The sequence below is a fragment of the Schistocerca serialis genome, chromosome 10 (genome assembly GCF_023864345.2).
Source record: "Schistocerca serialis cubense isolate TAMUIC-IGC-003099 chromosome 10, iqSchSeri2.2, whole genome shotgun sequence".
Lineage (NCBI taxonomy): Eukaryota > Metazoa > Arthropoda > Insecta > Orthoptera > Acrididae > Schistocerca > Schistocerca serialis.
The window spans coordinates 243,872,888-243,892,613 of NC_064647.1; the positions used below are offsets into that span (position 1 = coordinate 243,872,888).

Here is a 19,726-nt window from a genome sequence, read left to right on the forward strand (position 1 = left end):
ATGTCTGAATGATTTTGAGTGTGGAAGGATATGTGGCCTGATGTTTTCATACGTAAGGGTACCACTGTACCTTATTAGAGCAAGTTATCTTCGTAGGCCAACAAATGACCTGAAATCAGTAGCAGTGGAAACACGTCACTAAACTGCAAAGGTCACAGCCTGTAGAGATCAGCTGGACAGAAGCTACCACTGGGGGTTAAACAGCTCTCTGTGCAAAATTGACAATGAATGAAAGCATTCGCACATCTGAAGATGGTAACCATGTGTACTGAAACTGGTAATCAACAGTCAGGTTGTCTACAAGTGATCTTGGCTAAGAAGTTCACCTTTTCTCAAGTAATTACATTGTCACTTAGTACGGCTTGTACAGATTATCTTGTAATATCTATGCACAAATGGACAATAACTTACTAGTGTGTGTGTGTGTGTGTGTGTGTGTGTGTGTGTGTGTGTGTGTGTGTGTGTGTGATGTCTTTTTATATCTTTTTCACTTTCAAGATAGTTTTTTCCTTTGTGTATCAATTTGCCTAATTATAATTACTAAAGGAATCTATTCTGCATGTTGTGTTTAAAGTGCCTTCTTTTTCATTTGAATAATGAACTTTATTCACTGGAATTGTGATAACTTGATTACAATCTGCCTAAAAGGGTATAGGCCCAGTTAAAAGTGTTCATTAACTGGTGTAATTTTTTTTCTTTATATAGATTCAAGTCTCTGATGAGAGTTCAGTCAAAGTGGGCTTTTCACTTGACTAGTGGAATTGTAAAAGAATGTTCAAACAAAGTTTTTCAGTTTCCAGAAATTTGATCGAGGTAATCTTCAGTTTTCAAAACATCAAGTGGAGATTACCTTATACGCTGAGGCCTTGCTTGATGTTGTTTGCAGAAGTAGAGTAAAACCAGTTAAAGGTGTAGACACACAGAGCATGAGGGATGACCTTCATGCAAAAGCAATGCTTTCCATCTTGTCTGGTATGGAATTTGACAGCTGCAAACTATTGTGTCATGAGCTATAGCAAATAGTACTAGGCGCATTTGAAAAGTCCGTGCAAAGTCTGAGAGATGGCACCACCGGCATATATTGAGGTCATGTTTATTTAGTGGCATCTTTGGAAAGAATGCACACCAAATTCCAGCCATATTGGTCTATCTCTTTGTGTTTGGCATTTGTGTGAGTCAAGGAAGTCAAGTGATTGTCAGAAAACGGACAAAAAAAAAAATTTCATGTGGTGATTAAACATTACTTTATGAAAGGCAAAATGCCTCAGGAGACTGAAGAGAAACTTGATAAACATTACAGCGACTCTGCACCTTCGATTAGAACACTTTATAAATGGTTTCAAAATTTTCGGAATGGCCAGATGGGCACAAGTGATGCTGAACGTTCTGAATGCCCTGTAGAGGTTATGACTCCAGAAATCATTGATAAAATCCATGATATGGTGATGGATGACAGAAGAGTTAATGTGTGTGAGATTGATAGTGCTGTGAGTGTATTGAATGAATGGGTACATAATATTTTGCATAAACATTTGGACTTGAGAAAGCTATCCGCAAGATGGGTTTTGCGATTGCTTATGCTTGACCAAAAACGGAATCGTGTGAAGTGTTGCAAGGATGGTTTGCAGCTGTTCAGGAAGAATACACAGGATTTGAAGTGTCGTTTCATCACTGTGGATGAAACATGGATACATTACTATACTCCTGAGACCAAACAACAATCTAAACAATGGGTTACCAAGGGATAATCTGCACCAAAAAAGGCGAAGACCATTCCTTCGGCCAGAAAGGTTATGGCGACTGTCTTTTGGGATTTGCAAGGGATAATCCTCATTGACTATCTGAAAAGGGTAAAACTATTACAGGTGAATAATATTCATCGTTATTGGACCATTTGAAAACCAAGCTGCAAGAAAAACGCCGGCGATTGGACCCCAAAAAAGTCCTTCTCCATCACGACAATGCACCAGCACACACCTCAGCAGTTGTGGTCGCAAAATTAATGGAAATAGGATTCCAACCCATTTCACATCCCCCCCTATTCTCCAGACTTGGCTCCCTTGGATTTCTATTTGTTCCCCAATTTGAAGAAATGGCTGGCGGGACAAAGGTTTTATTCAAACGAGGAGTTGATTGCAGCAACTTATAGCACTAATTTGCAGACTTGAACAATTCCTATTATTCGGAAGGTATCAACAGATTAGAACAGCATTGGATGAAGTATAGGAGTCTAAAAGGGGAGTATGTCAAAAAATAAAAAAGATTTACCCCAAACATGTAAGTAGTTTTTATTTTTGCACGGACTTTTCAAACTCCCCTCATATATGGAACTGTCTTAGGGTAATTCAAAGATAGCAATCTGAAATAAATAATGTTACATTGAAACAACAGTAATTCAATTATAAAACATTGTACTGTGATACTGTTGCACAATACATAAGTGGAGTTGAAGCATTAGCACAGTCTGTTGTAGCACAGTCTGTTGCAGACTAGACTGCCAGAGTCTTACGTGGAGTGCTAGCAAAATGTGGTTCATTTGTTACTGCTTGGGACTCATGTGAGCAAAGTAAGCACACTTGAGATAATTTAACAGCAAGATTACAGAGAGAAGTGCGACATCTGTCACATGTTAAAGAAACAGCAAATGTTTTTGCTGCTGTTAAAGTTAATCACAAAAAGGATAAAAGTCAGTGTTTGCAAAGCAATTTAAGCAAAAACACTGTAAATGAGAAGATTGCTAAGTGCTTTTATTGTTATAAGAAAGATCATTTTAAGTCTGACTGCAAAAAAAGACTGTTTAAGTCAATAAACTAAACCTCAAGCTCTCAGTGCAGAAATTAGTAAGATTTTGGCAACCTCTACTAATTGTGATAATATTCGGTGTGCTAATAGTAAACTACACTCTGCCTGAACAGGCCATGAAGGCCCAATGGAGTGCTGCATCAAAATACATGACTTCCTAGAAGGAATGTGTTTCAACATTTAAAACAATAGGGAAGTTTGAAATTCACACCCAGACAGGAGATAATTCAGTGGCCTGTGCTGAAGGTATTGGATCAGTTAAGTTAAATGCAGTAGTAGTCTGTGTATGGGAACTCTGTACAATAGAGGATGCATTATATGTACCTAGTTTGAAGAAAAATCATTTTTCGGTGGAAACAGCAGATAGTAAAAGTTTAAAAATCATAGTTAATGACAAAATTGGGGTATGTAGTGAGAGATGCAGCAATTGGTATAAAGGCTGAAAATCAGCATTACAGAATCTTGTTTTCAATAGAAAGTGCTGAAAAGGCAAATTGTAAACTGTCTAAATTAGCTCTGTTACAGCATAAGAGGTTGGGACATGTAAACTTTCAATCATCTGAAGAAAATGGCTAACTATGTTTGAGTCCAAATCTAAAATAATCGCCGGAAGTAAATTCTTTTGTGAAACCTGTCAGTATGGTAAACTGCATAGGAGGGGATTCAAATCAAATTTGCTAATGAATGCTTGTAGTCCAGAAGAATTTTTTTGTGCTGATATATGTGATAAGATTCGAGATGTTGCTTCAGAGGTCTTAGTGTTTCAACAGCTGGTGGAGAGGCAAGACTGTGAAACTAAAGAATTGTTCATCTGCCAGGAGGGCTGTATTAGTCACCTCATAGAAAAGTTCAACACGAGCGACAGTAAGCCTGATGCAAAGCCTGCTGATCACAGTTTTCAGTTGCTCTTGGGACAGTGCCCAGCTGGTGAAGACAAGAAATCCATGGAAAATGTTCCATTTTGCGAGGCTGTAAGTGGTTTCATGTTTGCTGCCACAGTGATAACACGTGCTATAAATTTTTCTATCAGTCAGGTAAGTCAGGTTTTCAACAACTCTGTATCAGAGCATTGGACTGTTGTTAAACAGCTACAAATAGAACTTCATCTACATCTACATCTACATCTACATGACTACTCTGCAATTCACATTTAAGTGCTTGGCAGAGGGTTCATCGAACCACAATCATACTATCTCTCTACCGTTCCACTCCTGAACAGCGCACGGGAAAAACGAACACCTAAACCTTTCTGTTTGAGCTCTGATTTCTCTTATTTTATTTTGATGATCATTCCTACCTATGTAGGTTGAGCTCAACAAAATATTTTCGCATTCGGAAGAGAAAGTTGGCGACTGAAATTTCGTAAATAGATCTCATCGCGACGAAAAACGTCTTTGCTTTAATGACTTCCATCCCAACTCGCGTATCATATCTGCCACACTCTCTCCCCTATTAAGTGATAATACAAAATGAGCTGCCCTTTTTTGCACCCTTTCGATGTCCTCCGTCAGTCCCACCAGGTAAGGATCCCACACCACGTAGCAATATTCTAACAGAGGACGAATGAGTGTAGTGTAGGGCTGTCTCTCTAGTGGACTTGTTGCATCTTCTAAGTGTCCTGCCAATGAAATGCAACCTTTGGCTCACCTTCCCCACAATATAATCTATGTGGTCTTTCCAACTGAAGTTGTTCGTAATTTTAACACCCAGGTACTTAGTTGAATTGACAGCCTTGAGAATTGTACTATTTATCGAGTAATCGAATTCTAATGGATTTCTTTTGGAACTCATGTGGATCACCTCACACTTTTCATTATTTAGCGTCAATTGCCACCTGCCACACCATACAGCAATCTTTTCTAAATCGCTTTGCAACTGATACTGGTCTTCAGATGACCTTACTAGACGGTAAATTACAGCATCATCTGCGAACAACCTAAGAGAACTGCTCAGATTGTCACCCAGGTAATTTATATAGATCAGGAACAGCAGAGGTCCTAGGACGCTTCCCTGGGGAACACCTGATATAACTTCAGTTTTACTCGATGATTTGCCGTCTATTACTACGAACTGCGACCTTCCTGACAGGAAATCACGAATCCAGTCGCACAACTGAGACGATACCCCATAGGCCTGCAGCTTGATTAGAAGTCGCTTGTGAGGAACGGTGTCAAAAGCTTTCCGGAAATCTAGAAATACGGAATCAACTTGAGATCCCCTGTCGATAGTGGCCATTACTTCGTGCGAATAAAGAGCTAGCTGCGTTGCACAAGAATGATGTTTTCTGAAACCATGCTGATTACTTATCAATAGATTGTTCCCTTCGAGGTGATTAATAATGTTTGAATACAGTATATGCTCCAAAACCCTACTGCAAACCGACGTCAGTGATATAGGTCTGTAGTTCGATGGTGGTACATGAAGGTACATGAGACAAAGGTATTAAATACAGTGGGAGTAGTCTTAAACCTAATGTACACTCAGATCCTGATATTAGTACTCGTCATTCAACAACAGGTTGTGTCAGTATATTAATCAGTAGACCAGTTACCTGGACATTGGCAGACAAAAATGTGTTGCCAGATTAACAATGGAATTGGAGTATGTTGCAGCATCTGATGGAGCTGTTGTAATAATTTGGCTTTGCACATTCTTGCAGCAGCTCAGTGTCAACATGAAACAACCAGCATAACTCTTTGTGGTCAACCAGGGTGCATTGCAATTGTTAAAAAATAATGAATGTCACAAAAGGACTAAACACATAGATAAAGTCTCATTATGCCTGTGAAGAGATAAATGATGGTTCTATTCTTGTATCCTATGTCAAGTCAGAATATAAGGTGGAGCATTATTGTGATGCAATTTGCACAAGTGGTTTTGCCACAACTCTAGACATTTTCTTTGGAATGTTACACACAGGTGGCGCAAAACTTCCAGATAGTATTCCTTATTGACTGTACGGGCATACGACAGGAACTCATGATGCACTATCCCACTGTAATCGAAGGAAACAGTGAGGAGAACCTTCACATGTGATCAGACTTGTCAAATTTTTCTTTTGGTCTTGGCTTTTCAGGCAGTTTTTGGGACGATTGGGCCTCGGTTTCGATATCATACCCAAACACCCTCTTTCGTCACCTGTGAGCACCTTCTTTAGAAGTTCTAGATTGTTGTCAGCTTCATTTATCAACTCTTGAACAATGTTTATATGATGTTGTTTTTGATCACAATTCAACAATTTTGGAACACACTTTGCTGTTACATATTTCTTGTCCCAAACATCTGAAAAAATTGTTTGAGCCAAAGGATACACTGACATCATCAACAACCTCTCTGATGATGATTCAGCAATTTTTCAGAACTATTTTCATTACTTCTTCCACATTGTCATCAGTAATTGATATGCTAGGGCATCCAGGGCAGTCATCATCCTCAATGTCTACTCAGTCCTCTTTGAAATGTTTATGCCACTTGTAAACTCTTACTTTACTCATAGTAGCAATACGAGAGAAGGAAAGTTGCTACTCACCATATAGCGGAGATGCTGAGCCGCGATAGGCACAATAAAAAGATTCACACAATCATAGCTTTCGGCCATTAAGGCCTTTGTCAGCAGTACACACATACACACACCCACTCACCCACTCACAACTTGCACACACATCTGGAGTCCCAGAGAGCTGAAACTACACTGCGAGCAGCAGCACCAGTGCATGATGGGAGTGGCAACTGGGTGGGGGTAAGAAGGAGGCTGGGGTGGGGAGGGGGAGGGATAGTATGGTGGGAGTGGCAGACAGTGAAGTGTTTCAATTTAGACAGAGGGTAGGAGAGAAGGTGCGGAGGGGGGAGGGGGTAAGTAGCGGAAAGGAGAGGGGGGAAAAAAATTAAAAGACTAGGTGTGGCGGTGAAATGATGGCTGTGTAGTGCTGGAATGGGAACAGGCAGGGGGCTGGATGGGTGAGGACAGTGACTAACGAAGGTTGAGGCCAGGAGGGTTACGGGAACGGAGGCTGTATTTCAGGGAAAGTCCCCACCTGCGCAATTCAGAAAAGCTGGTGTTGGTGGGAAGGATCCATATGGCACAGGCTGTGAAGTAGTCATTGAAATGAGGGGTACCATGTTTGGCAGTGTGTTCAGCTACAGGGTGGTCCACTTGTTTTTTGGCCACAGTTTGTCGGTGGCCGTTCATGCGGACAGACAGCTTGTTGGTTGGCATGCCTACATAGAATGCAGCACAGTGGTTGCAGCTTAGCTTGTAGATCACACGACTGGTTTCACAGGGAGCCCTGTCTTTCATGTGATAGGTAATGTTAGTGATCGGACTGGAGTAGGTTGTGCCTATCCGCTATATGGTGAGTAGCAACTTTCCTTCTCTCGTATTGTTACATTCCATCCTGGATTTTCCATTGTTTGATTTACTCATAGTAGATTCACCAAAAGCCACAATCAACATTTTGAATGCAGTGTTGCACTTCATTTCTTTCTTCAAGCAAAATTTAATGCAAATTCTTTGCTGCTCAATCTTTTATGAAAGTAAAAATTCGCCAAGCACTCGAAAACACGTCTAATCTTTTTTTTTTTTTTTTTTTTTTTTTAATCGGTTGTATGAAACCTGTGAAAATAAAAAGTTCCCAGTTCCCATTATTTTTGATCACACCTTGTATAGTTCAGGAGATTTTATGTTTTATACACAGGAGTTTGATTCTTTAAAGAATTGATGGTGCGGGTTTATTGGTGCACCCTAATTGATCTTAGCTTATTCTTGTCCCCTGTTTGACATATACAATATAACTACCACACCACCTCCACTGAATATCAGTTCTCCAAATTTACCTAGCAGAGTTTTGTGAGAACCACATCACCTTTCCTCCAGAGATTTCCATTTAAGATACCTGAGCAGCTTTGTATAGGCTATATCCATCTGCTATGATTCTGGCTGCACATCTCTGATTTCTTCTGATGTCTGTTGCCATACCTATTTGATAAGGATACATAATACTGGAACAGCAGTCTAGAATTGGTCATACTAATATCTTGTATGAATTTTTCCTGTGTAATTACTCCACACTCCCATAACCCTTCCACCAATACTGGTTCTCCCTTTTGCCATCCCCACTAAAACTTTTGTGTCAGTCCAATTTCATATAACTTTTTGTATTACTCCTGAATGTTTAAATGATGATTCGTGCTCCAGACACGTATCACTCATCTTGTAATTCAGTGGTGTCGGGTTCATTCTTTTTGTCATGGTCACTTTCTGCTTTTCCTCCACATTTACAGAGAGCAACATTTCTTACTTACTCATTTACAGTTGGAGACAAAAGCTTGACTAGCATTAAGCAGTACAGTTATGATTTATTGTTAATGCAGCATACAGACAAAGTTTCTACGATGTCTTTGTCTCATGTTGACTAATTCCACATCACTGAAGGTTCACCTTTGTGATATGATCTACAGAACACAATGGATGGATGAATGAATGAATGAATGGGTCAATTAATCAAGCAACCAAATAAAATTTTGTCTAAGTTTATCAGTGTTTCCGTTGGTGTGTTCAGCTCACATCAGTCTAGAAATGTGTCCATTATTCAGGAACACACATTTTCAGTAACTTCCCAGAAAAATTGAAATTTTAGTTACCAACAAAGTACTAAGAGCTGCCTGAAGAATTTTTTGATGATAGTCTTGTTCTCCATTGATGAATTTGTTAGCAGAGCCGACTGGTTGCATTATTATTAACCACTGATAAGCGGAAACATTATTCCAAAAATAGAAAACAGTCGCTGTTGCAAGTGTTTTATTAATAATGACACATTTTGTGTGGTTAGCTCATTCCCAGATTATCTGTAATTAGATCAACAATCCTGTTACAGAACAATTTATTCATGATCAGTGGAATAGCTTAGCTAAAAGTGAGATGTAAAGTGATTCACTAGCCTTGAACAGCAGGGACAGCATTAGTCATATTTAAAAGCCATTGGTATGATTGAGTTAAAGCAAAGGCCACAATCATCAAATATGAATCACTAGCAGTTTACTGAAATAGTTATTTTCTGTGTCACTAGTAGTTAATCTATTTGCAATTTTTAAGAATATTATATTCAGTTCCATCTTTTTGATTGGCTCTGAGCAGCATTTACTTTATTTCAGTCCCTTTTTCCTATCAGCGCTGCCACTCTGCACTTTCACTAAATTTTGTCCTCGAGCCAGCCTACTGCGCCTACTGTGCAGGCCACTCACTTCAGCATTCACTTTGTCTAGAGCAGTGTCGCTAGCCTATTTGCTTACTGCATGTTACTGTGTTTTGGTGAGTTTCATTTTGATTCCTTATGCTGCATTCATGCATTTTACGCTTTTAGCCTGGAGGTTTTCACTTGCCATTTCAGGCTTTCCTTCATGTATATTTCATGACTGTGGCCTTCACTTTAATGCTACCACATCAGTGGCTTCCGAATACGACTAATTCGATCTCTGCTGTTTGAGGCAAAAGAAATACTTCACTTCTCACCTTTAATTTAGCTATCTCATTGATCGATTATCGATAGGTTCGTGAGTAAAGTGTTATTAACAAGATTGGTATTACTAATGATAGATAATCTGAAGATGCACTAACTGGGCAAAATGCATCATTATTAATACTGCACTTGCAACAGGGACTGTTTTCTATTTTTGGATAATTGAATCACTCTTGCTGCATCAGGCCAAAATGGAGTGGAGTAATGTGTTAAACATCATTAACACTGACCACTGCAAGACTGAATGCTGTCAGGTGGTGTTGCAGGCAAGTGAGGTGGCACAGTGAGCAGAGACGATTGGGGAATCATTTTTGCCATGATACGGGCCGCAAATGGGGAGACCCGCTGACATAAGTGACTCTGACAGAGAGCAGGTTGTCGTGGCCTGCAACTTTGAACAAGCTTCTCAGAAATGGTATAGCCAGTCTTCTATTTGTATGCTGCTTTCATGAGCATCTAGGAAAGTGCTTAAGGATGGCGAAACCGTGATGAGGTGCTGGACATTGAAGCTTCATCGCAGAATGTGGAGGTCCGAGGCTTGCCTCTCTGTACAGCAGGACAGGTGGCAATCTGATGACGGAGTACAATGCTGGTGCTTCAGAGCACCAAGCACTGAGTGGGCATAATTGAGCTGGTTCTTCACAGAAGACGACACACACGTGATCCCGTGTTGACTTGACGATATTGTCAGTTAGAATTGAACTGTGCACGGTGTGATCGAGACTAGACTGTGTACTGATGCAAACTGCATCAGTCCTCAACTGTCAAACATTTCTGCATTTAGTAAAAGTTGCAAGACCCCCAACTGATATTCCCTAGTTATTCATTAATTTGCAACTCTCTGAATTGGTAGTCCAACAACTTGAAGATAAACGTACAATTTATTCTTCTCTTAATGTGCGGTGGCTCTGATCTGGACCATGTGTAACATTTTACTGATAAAATAAGGCAATTACAAACATCATCACTTTAGTTGACATTATTATTCATTAGACATTCAGGATGTAAATATGTTTGGAGCCATGTACGGTGCACAAGTCTCTTTGCTGTGCTTGAGATTTCAGCCACAATTATACCACTCCAGTCACTGCACAGAGCCCTAAAGGAACACCTCAGACAGACAAACAGAACAGCAACAAAATGTGATCAAAAGTAATATTGTTATCAAATAAAGATAACTTTAATTTTTGAGATGATGATTTTACCTAACTTCCGACCAAATCCCCACTAATGCTGAATTTATCGTGCTTGTTATTTATAGACAGTTACAGTATGGGGGTTGAGAGTTAACCGACTACCTTTAACCACAATTATTACAGGTAAAACCACTGAAAATCTAATACCCTCTCATCTGCTGCCTCTTATACAATAAGGTGACAAAAGTCATGGGATAGTGCTTTGCATATACACGGATGGCAGTAGTATCGTGTACACAAGGTATGAAACAGCAGTGCATTGGTGGAGCTGTCATTATTAATCAGGTGATTCATGTGAAAAGCTTTCTGACACTATAATGGCCACATGACAGAAATTGACGGATTTTGGATGCAGAATGGTAGTGGAGCTAGATGCATGGGACATTCCATTTCAGAAATCATTAAGGAATTCAATATTCAGCATGAAGAGAGTGCCAAGAATACCAAATTTCAGGCATTACACAGTGCTTGATGGTCTTCAATTAATGACCAAGGGCAATGGCATTTTGTAGGGTTGTCAGTGCATGAAATAACTGCAGAAATCAATATGAGATGTACGATGAACGCATCTGTCAAAACAGTGCAGTGAAATTTGGTGTTAATGGGCTATGGCAGCAGTGCCTTTGCTAACAGCACAACATCAGCTGCACCACCTCTCCTGGGCTCGTGACCATATTGGTTAGACTTTAGATCACTGGGAAATGATGGCCTGGTCAGATGAGTCCCAATTTTGGTTGGTAAGAGCTGATGATAGGGTTTGAGTGTGGTGCAAACCCCACGAAGCTGTGGATCCAGGTTGTCAACAAGCTGGTGGCAGCTCCATAATGGTGTGAGCTGCATTTACATGGAATGGACAGTGTCCTCTGGTCCAAATGAACTGATCATTGATGAGAAATGGTTATGTTCGGCCACTTGGAGATCATTTGCATCCATTCTTGGACTTCATGTTCCCAAATGATAATGGAATCTTTATGGATGACAAAGTGTTACTGGTCCACAGTTGTTTTATGGGTGACTGCACCACAGTTGTTCACAATTAATTTGTGGAACATTCTGGATAATTCAAGTGAATGATTTGGCCACCCAGATTGCCCACCATGAATCTCATCACACATTTATGGGACATAATCGAGAGGTCAGTTCGTGCACATAATCCTGCTCTGACAACACTTCCCCAATTATGGATGGCTGCAGAGGCAGCATTGCTCTATATTTCTGTAGGGGACTTATTATGACTTGTCAAGTCTATGACGTGTCGAGTTGCTGCACTACATCAGGCAAAAGGAGATCCGACACAATATTAGGAGGTTTCTCTCGACTTTCATTGCCTCATTGTAAACAGACATGGATCAGAATCACTTGCACAAGTATGATAAATAGTGTAAAACTAACTTTGATCCTCCACTTAACAACTATTAGACTACTATCAAATGGGCGTATACATGCTTCGTTTACATCATCAACTTTTTACATATATTTTCATTCTTTGCTTATATTAGATTATCGAGATACGCATGGTTACACAATATTAATTATGTAATAATTTGGTTCAGGTTAAGTTACATGTTACTCTGGTTCATGTAAAGCTAGATTCATATTAACAACAAATAATTAAAGTAGACAGTAGGTCAAATTCTTTTCCAATGACCTCTCAGCACTAAAATTGTCCCTTTTTTCCCACCTTCAAACAGAATTACTATGAAAATTCTTGATTGTCTGGTAAGAGTTAGTTCAGGTATATCACACATCTGAATATCTCAGATAAACAGTCTACACTATAATAACCTATCAGTTCATATTTAATTTCTGTGGCTAATTCAATTTGTCAAACAATGGAAACTCCAGGTTGGAATGTCAACACTATTTGGAAAAGGATAGATTGTTACTCACCATGAAAGTGACACCTTGAGCTGCAGGTAGGCACAACAAAAAGACTCCGAGCTGCCGGAGATGGTGTCTGTGTATGTGTGAAATGTGCTTTCTTGTGTGAATGTGTTTTCTTTGCTGAAGAAGGCTTTGGCAAAAAGCTAAATGTGTAACAGTCTTTTTGCTGCGCCTGTCTGCAACTCAACATGTCATCTTTATATTGAGTGCAATCTATCCTTTACCTAATATGTCAATTACATTTTTTATATGCAGAAATTCATCTTAGCAAAAGTCAGTTAAAGTGATCATCTCCAGTGGTAGGAATCAGGAGACAAAGAATTCTAAATTTATTCAACAAATTGCATCAGATCTGCATGCTATTTGATAAGACAATTGTATGTCTTATCTGCAACGATGGTTAAAGCAACTCATGCTAATCCTATATAGGTAAGCAGGGGAAGATAGAAATCTCCCTGGATGTGTTTATCAAGTGAAACTTGCCATATAAAACTCAACATAATAACGTACAAACCCTAAAATAAAATTACACACAAATTTTGTTCTATTAGTATGTAATCCTAAAAATATTCTTTTGTTAGACCTTTACTAGTTTCAGAACAGTACTTAATGCCTAAACATTGTTTGGGCTGGATGTTGCTGCATTGTAAATAGCATTCAAAATGGAGAGACTCAGGAATGGTTGGGGCTCCATTTAGTGATATTGCTGACAACATTAATAATAATTCTGATAGACTATACTATCAGGGCCAATGACTACAAAACAGGTGTTCTTCACATTAAGGGATATCTTTGAGATTCCTTACCTCATCTTACAGTGCTAGCAACTACATACATTATTTCTCCATTGTGATTAAGAACATGTCACCATTTGTACCTGAATTCTGCATAATGCTAGTTAAGTACTATTTTTAATTTTTTTAAATTTTTTAATTAGAATAGGGCGAAATGTGACCCACTCCCAAGTGCCCAATACTTTGGTAGAGCTTATATGGTATACATCTTATACCATAAATTTTGAAGAATGTGATTCTGGTTTTATGTTTCACTTTAATCTGTTAAGAATGATTGATGACTCTCCTACTTTGATGTCCTCTGTTATTATTCCTATTCCTGTATCTAAGTCCTGATCTGTCATGTTCTTGACCTTTGCTTTCTCTGTTTCTTGTATTTGTATTGTCTTCTTTCGTTCCACATGGTCCACTATTGTGGTGACTATGTGAGACATTGTGTTGGTTACAGTTATTGCTGTCACTAATTGTGTGTGACCTTTCTTATTGTCTGTCAATGGTGTGTATCTGTTACAAATGTTGTAATAAGCTGTTAACTTCACCCCAGTCTTTTCCAAAGAGTTTGTCTGTTACCTTTCATGGTAAGTGGCTGATAATTACTTCTCACAAATGTTCCTTCCGTATGAGATCTTCTAAGTATTTTGCTTTATTAATATATCCTTCAAAGAAATCTCTGTAACCCTTCCGAGAATAATTCTGGTATGGTTTGGAATAGACATAGTCTCTTTTGCACATTATCATTGCAGTTTTTGGTCTAAAAGTGATTTCAGAATCTTGATAAGTTTTTAAAATCTTCTGATTGTAATATCTCCCACTGCACCATGTCTCCAATCATACGGCTTATTAAAAATCTTATTTTGTCATAATCTGTCCATGTTTCTGATGACATACCTTTAAAAGATGTCAGAAATGAAACTGGGTGCTTATCCCCTATTGGTATAAATTTTGGAAACTTTTTTTTTTGTCGTTTACTTAGTATAGCAGTACAGTCACTGCACTTACTATCTTACTTTTTGCCCATAAATCTTCAATATCTCCCCTTATTTCTTGTTTTGTATCCTCTGGATTTTAGTTATGTGATACCTTGTTTGTAATATTTATGTAATTGTCATTGTTATTAGTTATTGATCCTCTATCACCTTTGAGTGTGGTAACTGATGATGTGGATTTATTGTCAAAAGGGCCCTTAGGTTTTCATCTACTTTCTTATTTCATACTTCACATTATAACTTGGGCTTCTCCAGTCTAGATTCTATTTCATTAATAAATGGAGATAGCTCTTTGTCAGTCTTATTCATAAACTTTTGTAATATGTGTTAAGTTGCTAGTAATTCTCTCTCTAAAATTTCAATTCTTTGCATTAAATCATCTTGTTCAGACTTGATCTTATGTACTTAAATGTTTTATTTCACAGTCCAGCTTTTCTTCTATGATTCCTAGTCATTCATCTACTCCTGCAACGTGACTGAATCCTAGATTGACTTGTTTGTCTAAACTGTCCATTGTGCCAGTAAATTGTTAAGTGAAGTCATGTAGTTTGCTGTCCATGCCATATAATCTGTTCTCAACCTTTGTAAAATTATTGTTCATTTGCATGAATCTCTTATTCATTTGAGAAAATTGGCCTAATACCAATTGCATAAACCATTCTATGGTCATATTACCTTCTGTGCAAGTCATGTTACATAATCTATATGTAAATAAATCTGAAATCTAGAAGGGAGTACGGGTGTTACTGGGTACATATTGTTTGTGGGATCAAGTTTCACCTACATGGGGGATGCACATTGAAAAAGTCTGTAAGAAATTAAGCACTATGTGCTTTTTAATGAGAATATTAGAGGGATGCTGCAACGAAGATTCTCTGAAAACTGTGCATTATGCCTATATATACTCACAACTGAAATATGGAATTATTTTCTGGGGAAACTCTTTTCTTAGCCAAAAGCTCTTTAGCCTACAAAAAAGAATTATAAGAATAATGGAAGGTGTAAAATGGAACAAAACCTGTAGACTACTCTTTAAAAAGATAGAAATCCTCCCACATCCATGTATGTATATGTATGAGATAACCGTGTTTGTGAAAAAATGTTCAATGGAAAATCCCACTCTCTCCCAGAAAAATGAAAATATCCACTCCTGTAACACCACACAAAAAGGAGACACCACCATGAATAAGAAAGGAACCCTGTAGTATGAGAAAGTTATTTATTATAAACTTCCCCCACAAATTAAATCAATAAATGACCTGGTTCGAATCCTGCCTCGGGCATGGATGTGTGTGATGTTCTTATGTTAGTTAGGTTTAAGTAGTTCTAAGTTCTAGAGGACTGATGACCACAGATGTTAAGTCCCATAGTTCTCAGAGCCAATAAATGACCTGGCAAATTTCAAGTCAACTGCTAAGGCATATTTGACTCATCACTGCTTCTATAGCCTCCACGAGCTCCTTCAGAAAGTTCACTAACGATTTGTGTCTTTGCCTTAGTGACATATCATATAAATGTTACTAGAACTTTAATGATTTACCATGTAAATGTTGCTGTAATGCAAATGCTAATCTGCCAGTACAGTACGTGCTCTTTTTGCTTTAAAATATCTATTCTTTATTTTTGTACAATATTTTTTCTGTATATTGTAGCTGAGTGATCATTTAATGTAGAAATAACGAAATTAATGCAAATTTAATATATAGTTTGTTCCAAATTGAATTGTCCTACGTCAGAATGTACTATTTGTGTATATATGATTACCAGGACCAATAAAACTGTACTCTACTCTACTCTACTCTTGCTTTCAAATTAATTGTGGCTGAAATTTCTGTACCGACTTTCTGTAATTCCTTGTATGTATCACAAATGCCATACTGGTCAGAAATCACTGTACTTCACACTGTAGACTCTAAATAAAAGTGCACCCACTGAATTTAAGTTGCAGCAGGTGTGTACGTGTCACATCATGTTGTTGACTGCCACTGCCATTATGTAGTGCAGCTGGGGCAGTCTGTTGCTAGAGCTGCCGTCTCGTAGTAATGTGCCGATTACCGAACCCCACTGAGGTGCTCGAGTTGCTGGATGTGATCATTGAGCTTGCTTTCTCATTGATTCATTAATTCTGAAATGTGATTATGCATACAGTTATTGCTGTGTCATCCAAGCAAGGTACACACAGGGCAAAACCACCACAAGCGCAAAGATGCGAGCTGGTGCCAGTGCCGTAGAGACTCGCCACTCGCGCGAGTTCCACCAGAGCAACGGGCGGCGCTGAGGACAAAGATAATGACTGTGCCTCATCCAATTGCCAGCCGAGTACAATCCACAAATGACCGGACAACAATGGACAGAAACCTACTCGGAAGACAGGAGAGCAGCTCTCGTCCACTCGGTTACAGATCATCATCCAGGGCTGACTTAGGCAGGGAACGTCATTAGTGGACTCTTATCAGTGAACAGACAGTCGTTGTAAATTGCATTTACTATGTACTGTGAAGTTTACCTACTGTTATTTGCATTTAGGCATTGAGGGCCTTTTTTGTGTTATATTATAAGCAGTGTTGTACACCTCAATATCCAACAAGTCACAAAAATAAGTAAACCCTTTTAACTCGTATGTGTGCTTTGTTACTAATTTGTTGGAGTGTTGTAGGACCTTCATTCTCCTATCCTTTTACCTGACCCTGGGGCATAGCTGTGTGACAGTGGCAGGGAGAAATTGTCATAGTGGTGTACTGCACCAGAAGCCGTTTCACGAACTTGTAAACTCGGCCTACCGTAACAACTGTGGCAACTCGGCCTCCACAGCAGGAACGACAAGACCTTTACAAAACTGGTGACGAGGGTTACAAAAGTTACGAGTGTAGCTCAGTACTTTCCAAATCTTGATTGATTGAATCAATTCCAATTTATTCTCATACCACACAAAATATCAACTATGTTGTTGATCAAACTGTAGAACCTCTTGTACTCCTCTAAAACCTATTGCCCGGAAAGACATATCACATTTTTCTGTACACAGGATTGATGGTTGTGTCCGATTATGCCATAACCTGGGCGAACAGCTGTTCGATATGTTGTATGCTCTGTGCCTTTTGTGGAGACCAGTGAGGGCAGTGTTACGTTACGGTGGACCTGTGGGGCCTGTGGTGGTAGTCCGAGGCACCAGGTCAGCTGTGGACTGCGTGAACTTTGCTGAGGACCACCCCTTCGTGCTCGACGTCTTCCTCGACAGTGATCAGATCTTCTTCCTGTCAGAATGCAAATATCTTGTTACATTGGTTTGAGGAGCACAATAGTGAACTCTGATTAATATCTCGGCTATGAAATTTGCCTGTTCTGAATCAAATGGAACACACACGCGACACTTTTGGGCATCGGCTCCATCTCTACAAAACACTGGCCCATAATTTAGAGGAATTGCATGACCTATGATAGACATTTTGTGCCACACACCACCACAAACCTACCAAAGATTTGTCAAATCCAAGAAATGCAAAATTGCTGGGGTATTGAATTCAAAAGCTGCACTAATTCACTAAGAAGCAGGCAGTCGTAATGCTACGGCTCATTATTGTAGGCTGTGTTGCATAAAATGAGTGTTTTGTAATACCTGACTTTAGTGCACTGCTGTAAACATTTTTTTAAATTTTTGTTTTAATGAGGCTTGACCATAATAGCCTAAGGATTATCCTATAGCCTTTAGTATGTATACATTCTGATATTTGTGGTAAGTTTTTTAAAGTGTAAATGATAAAACTGTAAAAAATTGTGTCTCTTTCCACATTTTTGAGGACTACCTCACATATGTTCTATGGAAGGAACCTTAGCATATTAATTTCTTTTGTGATTGTGTGTAATAGAGGGAAACATTCCACATGGGAAAAATATATCTAAAAACAAAGATGATGTGACTTACCAAACGAAAGCGCTGGCAGGTCGATAGGCACACAAACAAAAACAAACATACACACAAAATTCTAGCTTTCACAACCAACGGTTGCTTCGTCAGGAAAGAGGGAAGGAGAGGGAAAGACGAAAGGATGTGGGTTTTAAGGGAGAGGGTAAGGAGTCATTCCAACCCCGGAAGCGGAAAGACTTACCTTAGGGGGAAATAAGGATGGGTATACACTCGCACACACACACACACACACACACACACACACACACACACACACACACATATCCATCCACACATATACAGACACGAGCAGACATATTCAAAGACAAAGAGTTTGGCCAGAGATTTCAGACAAGGCAGAAGTGCAGAGGCAAAGATGTTGTTGAATGACAGGTGAGGTATGAGTCCCGGGATTGGAATGACTCCTTACCCTCTCCCTTAAAACCCACATCCTTTCGTCTTTCCCTCTCCTTCCCTCTTTCCTGACGAAGCAACCGTTGGTTGTGAAAGCTAGAATTTTGTGTGTATGTTTGTGTTTGTTTGTGTGCCTATCGACCTGCCAGCACTTTCATTTGGTAAGTCACATCATCTTTGTTTTTAGATATGTATATATATATATTCTCTTACATGCTCCATGCCCTAGAGAATCTCTGCATTCCAGATCTCTGGAACTATCAGTATATATTGCCTGCTGTAATGTAAATCTAATCAAAGTGTGGTCCAATATCCACTGCAGAGAACCTTGATGAGCACACATCTATTTGTAGGATACTTAAATATGGATGGCCAGGCATATGGTGTTCTATGTACTGAGAGTGCAACTTCTTCACATACTGTAAAATATATATATTTTTTTCAAATTTCAGATTGTCGAACCATATTCAACTAACTAACCCAGTAGTTTCACAAATCGCACAGAAGCACAGCAAGACAAATGCCCAAATACTGCTGCGGTACCTCATTCAACTCGGCGTGGCAGTAATACCAAAGAGCACCAACCCGGACCGTCTACAGCAGAACTTTGATGTAAGTGTGTGCAGGCTCTCCCTATTGGATATAAATTCAACAGTTTGTGCATAAACTAAACAACTGTCATTTTGTACATCACCTAACTCTTACCAGTTCGGAGACCAGCCACCTGGAAGAATGTTGGGCCTAGAAAACTGATCTTTTCCCATTATTTAAAGCATTGCTGGCAGGTATCAAATTGGTGTATTTTCAAGATTGATACATTAAAAAAAGACCACCTTCATGATTTATTTTTTATGTCTACTTGAAGGTAAATTACAAATTTTAAAATAATTATAACAGAAAGTATAATTATCCTTCCAAGAAAAAGTGAGACGTGAGCTATTGAGCAATTTCTTCCACTTGAGCTCACAAAATTTCTTATTCATTCAACAGGCACGATGTATCTGTAGCAGATTTCCAGCAAACTGTAAAACCTAATGAGCACACACATGAATTTAGGTCAATACAATCATAAAGATGACCTCGGTTTGAGGAAGGCCGGCGTGTACCAGATTCCGTGTCAATGTGGCAAGTCGTATATTGGTCAGACGATGCGTACCATCGAGGATCGATGCCGTGAACACCAGAGGCACACTCGACTGATGTATCCAAGCAAGTCGGCGGTCGCTGAACA

The 19,726-nt window shown here is 39.1% G+C and overlaps 1 protein-coding gene across 1 annotated transcript in view; it reads left to right on the top strand.

Annotated features, from left to right (window-relative positions):
• The window catches only part of LOC126424722 (aldo-keto reductase family 1 member A1-like), a 48,435-nt gene extending 29,274 nt beyond the window's left edge, over positions 1 to 19,161 (top strand). The window contains exon 5 of the mRNA XM_050087442.1: positions 18,948 to 19,161. Within this exon, the coding sequence (XP_049943399.1) occupies positions 18,948 to 19,161 (214 nt within the window). The remainder of the gene's footprint in view (positions 1 to 18,947) is intronic.
• Positions 19,162 to 19,726: the final 565 nt, after the last annotated feature.